The sequence below is a fragment of the Vitis vinifera genome, chromosome 9 (genome assembly GCF_030704535.1).
Source record: "Vitis vinifera cultivar Pinot Noir 40024 chromosome 9, ASM3070453v1".
NCBI lineage: Eukaryota > Viridiplantae > Streptophyta > Magnoliopsida > Vitales > Vitaceae > Vitis > Vitis vinifera.
Window position 1 is genome coordinate 1,105,439 of NC_081813.1, and position 10,382 is coordinate 1,115,820.

General features: G+C 37.8%; 1 protein-coding gene across 1 annotated transcript; it reads right to left on the reverse strand.

The window, feature by feature from the left end:
• Nucleotides 1-950: 950 nt before the first annotated feature.
• LOC132254348 (uncharacterized) lies at nt 951-8,325 on the reverse strand. The gene is made up of 3 exons (XM_059739816.1): nt 6,355-8,325; nt 1,366-1,611; nt 951-1,097 (listed from the first exon to the last, which is right to left on the reverse strand). Exons 1-3 carry the CDS (start codon nt 8,293-8,295, stop codon nt 951-953), a joined length of 2,334 nt encoding a protein of 777 aa, XP_059595799.1. The 5' UTR covers nt 8,296-8,325.
• Between the last annotated feature and the right edge of the window lie 2,057 nt (nt 8,326-10,382).

The following is a 10,382-nucleotide window of genomic DNA, read 5'->3' on the forward strand; positions in this document are numbered from 1 at the left end:
GTGGCCTATCAGAGGTTTGAAGATTTTAGTCATCAATCTTTGATAAGTGGCGCCAGCATTTTTGAGTCCGAATGACATGACTTTGTAGCAATAGAGGTCGTGTGGCGTTATGAATGCTGTCTTTTCTTCGTCATCCGGGGACATGGGGATTTGATGATATCCGGAGAAGGCATCCAAGAAAGAGAGCATCCCTTGCCCGGAAGTGGAATCCACAATTTGATCTATTCGTGGCAAGGGAAAACTGTCTTTTGGACATGCATTGTTGAGATTGGTGTAATCTACACAAACTCGCCATTTTCCTTCTTTTTTAGGTACCACCACTACGTTTGCCAACCAATCCGGATAAGATACTTCTCTGATGAATCCAGCTATTAGCAATTTGTCAATCTCATTCCGGATGACTTTTTGTCTATTCGGGTGGAAACGTCTAATTTTCTGTCGGACGGGTCTGGCAGTTGGAAAGACGTTAAGCCTGTGAGATGCAATAGAGGGATGAATTCCCTTCATATCAGAGTGTGCCCATGCGAAAATGTCATGATTCTGTCTGAGAATGTTTTGCATGCTCTGAGTTTCTTCTTGTGTCATGAGGGAACTGATGTTCGTGAGGTGAGTGTTTTCCTCCGAAATTTGGATTGTTTGCAAGGGGTATGCTGTCGGGGGATCTTTGTCCGCCGGACCCAATAATTGCTATTGGTCATGTGTATGGCTGGGTTTAGGGGGAGATGCATCTTCCTGGTTGACCCCTGCTTCACGTGCTATCTGATAGCATTGGCAAGCGGCTAATTGACTGCCATATAGGTCGATTTGGCCATCGTTGGTGAGAAAACTCACTATTTGATGATATGTAGAGGGGATAGCTTTCATGTAGTGGAGCCATGTGCGCCCCAAAATGACATTGAAGGGTGATAACTCCTGTACTACTGAAAACTGTACGTTGAGAGTGACTGGGCCTACTTGGACCGGCAGTACAATGTCTCATAAGGATGTAGTTGAAGACCCGTTGAATCCGGATAGGATTCGTCCAGGGTTTTCGAGGCCTGTGAGATTGTGTCCCATGTGGCCAACAACTGATGCTTGCACAAGATTGGCCGAACTGCCTGGGTCAACCAAGATACGCCGCACATCGAAGTCCCCAATTTCCAGGGACAAGATGAGGGCGTCGCGATGTGGTTGCAGTGTCCGGGTGGGATCTACTGGTGGGAAAATGATTGTCCCATCTATGGGGCGAGGGCCCCCTCCAGTTAGCCCAGGCCAGATGGAATTGATGCGTTCGTGTATTGATGCGGCCCGCAACAATTTTTGTCTCTTTCGCCTAGAGTCGTACTCCTCGTCAGATGGACCTCCGTTAATATAGTTTATAATGACCTTGGGGGCAGCTGGGGCCCTAGGGGTCCCGGGGTTGTGATGTTGGGATGCGTCCCTTCCTCCATTATCTGATCGGAGGTATTGCTTCAAATGCCCTGCTTTTATGAGTCTCTCGACCAGAAACTGGAAAGCTCGGCATGTCTCTGTTGTATGGCCATGATCCTTGTGGAAGGCACATCTCCTACTACGATCCCTTGTGGATGGGTCCGTTCCAATGGGTCTAGGCCACTTGAAGTCGGACAAGCCCTGGATCATTGGGAGAAGTTTCTCATATGATATGGAAAGAGGTGTGAGAGGTGGCATTTCCGGGCGACTTGGCCCTTCCTACCTTCGGTCAGACGGCTTTGGCCGATCCGGAGGTTTAGTGTTTCTCTCCGCATTACTTCTAGATGGTCGTCCGGCAACCAAAACTTGCTGGGTGGCTGCACGTACGTCATCTTCGAGCATTGAATATTTGTTGGCGCGCCTAAATAAATCATCCATTGTTGTAGGAGGTTTTTTAGCCAGTGATTCGAAAAATGGAGTGTCTGGACAGATGCTTCGCTTGAAGATCTGTAGGACAGCATCCATACTACAAGCCTCTACTTGAAGCACGGCTTGGCCAAATCGCTTCACGAATTCCCTCAAGGATTCGTTATCTTGCATTTTTATGTTCTGCAGGGTGCTGATATTTTGCTTGTGTCGAGCGGAGCACAAGTATTGTCCCACGAAAGCTTCGGACAGGTCCCTGAAATTGCCAACAGAGTTGGGAGGTAGGCGATGAAACCATGAGAGGGTCTGTCCTTGTAGGCTGACGGGAAATACTTTGCATAGTAGTGCATCATTGCCAATATCGAGCGTCATTAGCTGTCGATAATGCATGATGTGATCGAAGGGATCGTTGGTTCCATCGTATGTGGAAAACTTTGGTACGAGGAATCCCCTTGGGGGCTCGTAATTAATGATATGAGAGCAGAAAGGCGTGGAGAGCATGTCATCCAGCCTTTTGCTGATGGAGCCAATGGGTGGCTCGTTTGGGATGTTTCTCCTAGTTGGTTGTTCCGCTGGGTGCGAATGAACGTTCCGCATCACGGGGGTGACTACGGGGTCACGATGCGGGTGAACGTTTTGCACCATGGGGGTGGCCATGGGGTCAGGGCGTGGTGCCCAGGTTGTGGCCATTGGTGACCTTGATCTTCCAGGCTCTTATGGGCCTAGTCTTGCGCGCATCGAATTTGACAACTGGGATTTTTTATCACGTTGTCTTTTTGCTGAAAAGTGAGTAGAGTCTGAGCTTTCCTCACGGGGAGCTCGAGGCATAGGCGTGCGTGGCTCATGAGGTCTTACGTTGCATGCTCCTGGGATAGCTCCTGTTGTCCCAGGATATATTGATTCTGGTTCTTGTTGAGGCCTTGAGTTTGCTACTTGGCCCCTTGAACGCTGACGTCGAGGAGGCCCTGATGTTGAAGCCTGGATGCGTAATACATCGTTTTCTTCTCTCAATCTTTCTGTCTCCTGGAGGAGAGCTTTCAGTTGTTGCTCGCTTGCCAACTGTCTCCTTTCGATGGCTTGACGCCATTCAAGATTATCCTCCACTCCTTTACCAGATGATCGGCTTCGGGAAGGTGTGGCCATCTTTTTTAGTGACTGAATCAAAGTAAAAAAAAGTTCCCACAGACGGCGCCAATGTTGATGCCTCGCGCTCCTAGTGTTCCACGTAGTTGCCAAATGAATGGACACGCGATCTCAACCCACAAAGGTTCTTGATTCAGTCGTTGTACCTGCAAAAGACATCCGAACAGGGTGTCCGGACGCACCCTCCGATGGTTTTGTTAGCCATGGTTAGAGAGGGAGATATAAATCAGTTGGTCTTTTACTAGGTATCAGGAGATCACCTTCTTCTTCGTGCAAAGGTTCATATATAGTGCCAGGAGTACTGTTCCTCTCATTAATGGCGAGGAGATATTTTATGTTTGTCATGATGACATTCGGAGGCAGCATGGTCATCGCCACCCTACTGGCGGCTGTCAGAAACCATGGTAGGTGATGCTGCTATCAGAGATCGTGGGAAGTGATCATGTAGAATGATCGTGGGAAGTGACTTGTTGTCACCTCAACTCGTCCTTTCACTCTACAGGCGATGGGACGTGGGCCATGGCTGGTTTGTTGCGATAGCGTGTAAGACTCGCTTTACTTTAGTCAATGATCCGGACAATCATATCCGGATAGCCCATGTTGGTTATCCGGATGTATTGTGGAGCGGACGTATTTATGGAAGCCGTCCGGATGCCTATGCTTCGTAAGCGTCGTTTGCTCTTCCTTGAGGCAGTCCGGATATACAAGGTGCGCCATGTGTGCTTTATAAGAAGGTCCGGATGAGGGTGACCCGGATGACAATGCGTGCCATGGGTCACTGTAAGATACGTGCCACGTGTCTCGGCCAGATGCGTGGCACGTGTTCTCAGAGGGCGGGGTCCCTACACCCACCATTGATAACTGTGGAGATCTGCCAAACTTAATTGGAGATGGTGAGGGGTTTTGAAAGTTGGAGTGATGGAGTTGAGTTCAAATTTTCAAGAGACAGACATACTCTGCTTCACCTATTATATATTCAATTTTTTTTGTCACCTTCTTTCCTCAGTTTTCTTCTAATTTTCTCCTCTGTTTTTCTTACAATTTTGGTAACTACAATAACATTTAAACCCAATTTCTCAATTAAAATTAAATTAAATTAAATTAAAATTTAAAATTTTTCTATGTAATTTAGATGAAAAATAATTTATCATATATTAGTAAAATTGTCATTAAAAAAAGAATGAGTATGACTAAGATAGACTAAGATAAATTGTTTTTTTCCCTCATTTTGTTCTCTTATTTTTGAAGTAAATTTAGAATTTATTTAATGAATTCTTACTAACAAAAAAAATCAAATAATAAAAAAAAAATCACTTAATTTGATAAGAAATGAATTTAAAATAAATCTACAAACTTCCAAAATGAAATTAAAATTGAGGTTTAATTACATGATATCATAACTCATCCAATTGTCAATAAAATTATAATTAATTTTTTTTTATTATAAAATTTTAAGTTTAGCTCATTATAATACAATTAAAAAAAATCAACTATCAATTAAAATTGTAGAGAATAATTCAAATTGGGCTAAATATCCACTAGAGTTAATAATTTTAATTAATTTTTAAAAATCCAAATTTAAGCGGTAATTTTTTTCCCTAAATTAAAAAACCAAAAATTAAAGAATTAATTTGAATAGTCAAATATACTTTCAATCACAAATGCATAAATTTAAATGTATGTGTCACATAAAAACCACTAAGTAATTAATACAACTTAGTCTAGAAAATTTTCATTTCTGTTAGATATGGACTCCCTTATTTGGAATTTTCTCCTTCCTCTGTTTTGCTTGCATTTCATTTTTTGGGCAGCTGTAGCCATTTGGTAACTACAATTACACTTACACCCAATTTCTCATTTAAAAAATTAAAATAAAATAAAATTCAATCTTAAAAATTTTGTATGCAATTTAGGTGAGAAATAATTTATCATATATTAGTAAAATTGTCATTAAAAAAGATTGAATATGACTAAGATAAGTTGTTTTTTGTCCCCATTTTGTTCTCTTATTTTCAAGTAAATTTAAAATTTATTTAATGAATTCTTACTAAATAAAACAAATCAAATATTATAAAAATCTCTTGGTTTGATAAGAAAAGAATTTAAAATATATCCAGAAAGTTCCAAAATCAAAACTGAGATTTAACTACATGATATCGTAGCTCATCCAATTCTCAATAAAATTATAATAAAAAAAATTATATTATAAGTGAATTTATTACAAAATTTCCAATTTAGTGAAATTTCTATAATTAAAATTCTAGACTATAATTCAAATGCATCTAAATATCCACTAGAGTTAATAATTTTAATTAATTTTGAAAAATCAAATGTTAGGTGGTGATGTTTTTCTCTAAATTAAAAATCCAAAAATTAAAGAATTAATCTAAATAATCAAACATTGGATTCAATTACAAATTCATAAATGTATCACATAAAAACCACTAAATAATTAATACGACTTAATCTAGATAATTTTCAACACTTTGTTAGTAATCAAACATAATTATTATAAACTTTTGTTATTATATTAAATCTTGTTATTTTGAAGCATTTAGAAATATGTTAAATTACTCTTTTTTTGTGCCCAACCCCCTCTTTCCTTATAGGCGAGACGAAGGTTCTATCCTCATCATGTGAATCTGAAAATTCTCTAATCACACTTTAGGTAAAAAAAAACAAAAAAAAAAAAAGAAAAGTAAAGAGTGTTTTATGGACCTAATCTGTTTTTAGAAACTTTTTATTTAAAATAAATAAATAAAGCCTAAGGCTATGTTTGGTTCCCGGAAAATTTGAGGGAAAATACGAGGGAAAGAAAATACAAAAGAAAAGTAGAAGGAAAGAAAAAGTGAAGGAAAATAAAAAAATAGATTAAAATTTGATAAATTATTTTTTTTGTTACTTCAAACTCATTTTATTTATTTTAACTCATCAATATAAAGATTAAATAATTTAAAAATACATAAGTTTTTAATTAGTTTTAATTATATTTGATTTTCTTTGATATTTTTCATAGGACAACCAAACATGAGAAAATCATTTTTCTTAGCATTTTTTTTCTTTCCTTTGTACTTTCCGGGAACCAAACATAGCCTAAATTTCCAATTTAGTGATCGGGTTTAGTGCTTGAGGGAACATAAGGCCGAGGAAGTGTGGGCCATAGAATTGGGCCTTCTTTCTATATTCTTATTTTGGCATTTCTTTACCCTACTTGAATCCCATCCCACATCGAGCAGTCACGAAAGAAATGAGATGTTCAAATTACAAGCTTCCTCGTGATCAAGAAGTGGCATCAAAGTTCCGGGGAAATAGGGGGGGGGAACTCCAGGGGCCCAGGGGGAGGGGGGGGGGGAACGCCAGGGGAATCAGGCAGACATGAGTGAGTAACTCCCCGCCTCGCCGGAGCTGCTGACCGTGTTGAATCCATCCACAATGACTGGCAGCATAGCACAACATCTCCACCCACACCTCACTCACCATCTTCCATTTCTCTCCCATCTCCATATTCAGTGATCTCAACTCCTTGGCAAGCCTACATGCCTCGAATAACACTGACTTGCTTTTATCTCCTTTCACCTCTTTGGGCTCAACTTCTGTGTCAACTTCAAGCAACAATCTGCAAGCTTCATTTCTGTTAGATATGGACTCACTTCTTTGCTGGAAGAATCTTTTGGTCTCTGAACAAGTGTCTCGGAATCTAAACTCCCCTATCCCTTTTGGCAGCATAAATGGACACATGACTAGCAGATACAACATATACTCAGACAAGCATTTGCTTATTTTGCATCTTGATTTAGGATTGGGGTCATCATCAGAATAGCTACAGAGATCTGTTGCAATATGCCAAAGAAGGATGCTGTGATCAAATTTCACGTCAACTATACTCCAACCAAGTGTCTCAATAACCCGCCTTTTTGTAATCACATAATCACCTCTGTGTTTCAGTAGTGACCTGAGATCCCTGACATCATTTGTCATCTCTAGGAGCAAGCTGAAGATCGGTTCCTTCATGTCATCCACCTTCTCCCAAGTCATGTACCAGTACCTCTCTAAGAAATTGTTCATGTCAAGGAACCTGGGAACCTGATTGAACTTGGTTTTGTCTCTGAGGCAAGAATCAATTAAATTGTTCTGTGCCATTCGTCTAGACCATCTCTTGTCACTGGTTATAACTGATCTAAAAGAGGTAATGGCTCGGTAAATGGAATCAGCCAGGGAGTTCGTCTTGCTGCTCAACCAGACAATGCTCCAGTCGGACAAAATCAGCTTAGTGAGGGCATAAACCTCAAGAAAAATAGCTCCAAAGAGTAATAAGTAAGTAATGTCGATGTCAATGTTTGAGAACTGGTGCTTATCGATGAAGAAGTGGAAGGCCGCTAAAGTAGAAATAGTGAAGGAGAAGCTGGTGGAACGGAGCAGAATGCCAAGTAGAGAATAAATCACTGTTGCCTTGGTGTATAGCACATCATACATAAAATTGAGCTCCATCTCCACCACTTTGAAGGCGTCTTCGGATGACATGTACCTGATGATGCCCTCACTGGTTTTTTGGTCATCCAAGCTGAGGATGAGGTCTGCATATAGATGCTTGAATTGGTTCTTGAATAAGAAGTAAGCTTTGTCAATATATTTTCTACTAGGAACAGTAATGTCATCACCAACGGTAGATTGAAGTGGATTTTCACCAGTCTTTTCTTTCCTGATTCGCTCAGCCTGCGTGTCGTAATTCCGTGAACTATATTTCTCCATGAAATGAGCATAATCAGGTCCAGGATCAGGAACTAGAAGCAAAGAATCTCTAAAGTGATTCTTGCTTGCAGATCTCAGAACCCAGGTCCTCTCTCCATACTTGATAATTCCAGCCACAAACATTGGAATGGATAGAAATGTGAGTGGAGTTCCTGCCCATGACCTCAGAAACACGTAGAAAGCCACTCCAACTTGGACAACTAGTCCAAGCAAGTGCCTTAACCACAACTCATTATCTTCTAAGGAGTAAGCCGTGATAGTGTCCGGACCACCAAGGTGCAAGAGAAGGAATGGCGCCCAAAATGCCATGAGGGTATAGTTTGGATCCAGAAGTTTCCCTTCCGAATCTCCTTGGCTGTTTGAGAGGGTACCGAGGGATACTGTCGCCACCCAGTCTGCGGACAAGTAGGCCGACCAAATCAGGATTCTGATCCAAGGCGTGACTGTGTACTTTCGTCGGTTGCTAAAGATGATTAGGACGATTTGTAGGAAAAGGCTTAGTAGAACCATCAAGCGTAGCTCCCATTCATTCCAAAGTTTCCGCATACTTTCTGGGAATATCTGCATTGCTCTCGCGCCTGTTCTCTGTAAAAAGATCAAACTGAAAACAACTAGACATTCAAAAATATTAGAGCCAAAAATAAAGAATAAAATAATAAATTTGTAAAATAAAACTCTTAAATTCATACCAATCATTTTTCACTTTTATTCATTTGCCACTTGTAACTTTCCAACATTTATAACTCAACATTAAAGTTTAACACTTAATTTTTAATCTTCAATTTTATTAAACACCTTATAAATAGCTTCACTTTTCACTTAAAATTAGAAAGATAGGTTGTTTCACCATTTTTTTTATACATTTTTTTATAAACTATTTTTAAATTAAAGAATTAAAAATGATAAAACCGTTTCCTAAAATCATTGTCAAACACACTCTAAGTTATTAACTTTTTAAATTAATTTATCAAATATCATCTTACATTTAGCATAGAAACTTTAATTATACTGTTCCCTAAAATAAAAATAAAAGTATTATGTCTGGTAACAAAATCTGAACTTGTCCTACATGAGTTAGAGCCAAAAAAAAAATGAAGAATAAATTATTAATGGTTGATAGGAACTACATATGAACTTAAAAGTAAGGAGGACTTCAATAAAGGGCTGATTTTGGCTCTCCTGGAATCTGAGCAAAGTATGTAGTTCAGGAATTGTTGGTCACAGTACTCATACTGTAAGGGCATCACCAGCAACAACAATATGATATCATTCTTTACTTCATTATAATGCAAACATAACTCTTTTCCTTTCATTTATTCCCAATTTTGCTTTGTGCAGAATCATCTGATCACTAGGGTGTACTCATAAAGTCATATTAATAATTGTAAGGGAAGGGAGAAGCCCAGAGTGTAGGACTTGGTCACAAGTCAAGAAACACATACTAATTTCGCCTTTGATTTCGTGGAACAGTGTTATGGCTGTAATTTTGATGGGTTGATTGCTAACCCAAATTCAACCAGAAGTAAAAAACAATTGATCAAAATCTAACCCAATGTGACTTCTAACCCAAAGTATTAAGCCAAAACCTAGCCAAGCCTCATGTCTCTAAACCCGATTAAGTTCAAGGTAGTCAAGTTTTGTTTCAGGTTAATTGAGTTACATAATTCAAAATCCATCAATAATGTTTTTTTTTATACAAAATTTCTATATATTTATACGAAAATTTAAATAATAAAATACGACAAAATTTAAATATGACAACAAAAATGTAAAAACAAATTTGTATATATATATATATATTTTTTAAATGAAGATATATATTATATAATATTAATTTGATATTTTTTCATAAAAATATAAAAAATGAATATTATTGTAAAAGATAATATACATTATAAATATTAAGAAATATTAAATTGAGTTTAGATTAGGTTCGCATTGTTTGAGCCTTACCTTTGACCTGACTACAAACCAAATTGAACTTAGTTTGAAAAAACTTAACGCAAGCCCAATTACAATAATGAAAATGATTATTCAAACCCGATGAAAATATAATGTTTTTTTGAGTTATATAATTCAAAATTCATTTATAATATTTTTTTAAAACAAAATTTCTATATATTTATATGAGAAATTAAATAGTAAATAAGACAAAATTTATATATAACAACAAAAAAGTAAAAATAAATATATATTATATAATATTAATTTGATATTTATTTCCTTAAAAATCTAAAAAATAAATAAATATTACTATATAAAATAATTTACATTATAAATATTATAGAAACATAAAATTGGGTTCAAATTAGGTTTATGTTGTTCAAACCTTAGTCTTAACCTAGGCACAAACCAAAAACAAAATTTCAGAGAAGTTTGAGTTTACCAAAATAGAAAAATATCAAATTTTCCATAAAGTAATGAAGGAAATCAATGGACAAAAGATCTTCTTTTGAAAAGATGGGGGGCGGGGTGGGTGGGGGTGGGGGTGGGGGTGGGGGGAAAGAGCAAAAAATATATACAATTTAAGCTGTTAAACGAACTCAATATTCTCCGAGTCAATCCATGCAATCCAACGTCTCATGAATTTTAAACAATTTCTCAGAAGAATAAACAAATGAAGCATAAGTAAAAAGAAGAAGAAGAAGAAGAAA

Coding starts and splice junctions, on each gene's coding strand:
- LOC132254348 (XM_059739816.1), bottom strand. CDS start 8,295: ATGCAGATATTCCCAGAAAGTATGCGGAAACTTTGGAATGAATGGGAG. Junction 1,612..6,354: donor GCGGGGAGTTACTCACTCAT/GTCTGCCTGATT, acceptor CCAATGATCCAG/GGCTTGTCCGACTTCAAGTG. Junction 1,098..1,365: donor GGGCCCCAGCTGCCCCCAAG/GTCATTATAAAC, acceptor TGGTTGACCCAG/GCAGTTCGGCCAATCTTGTG.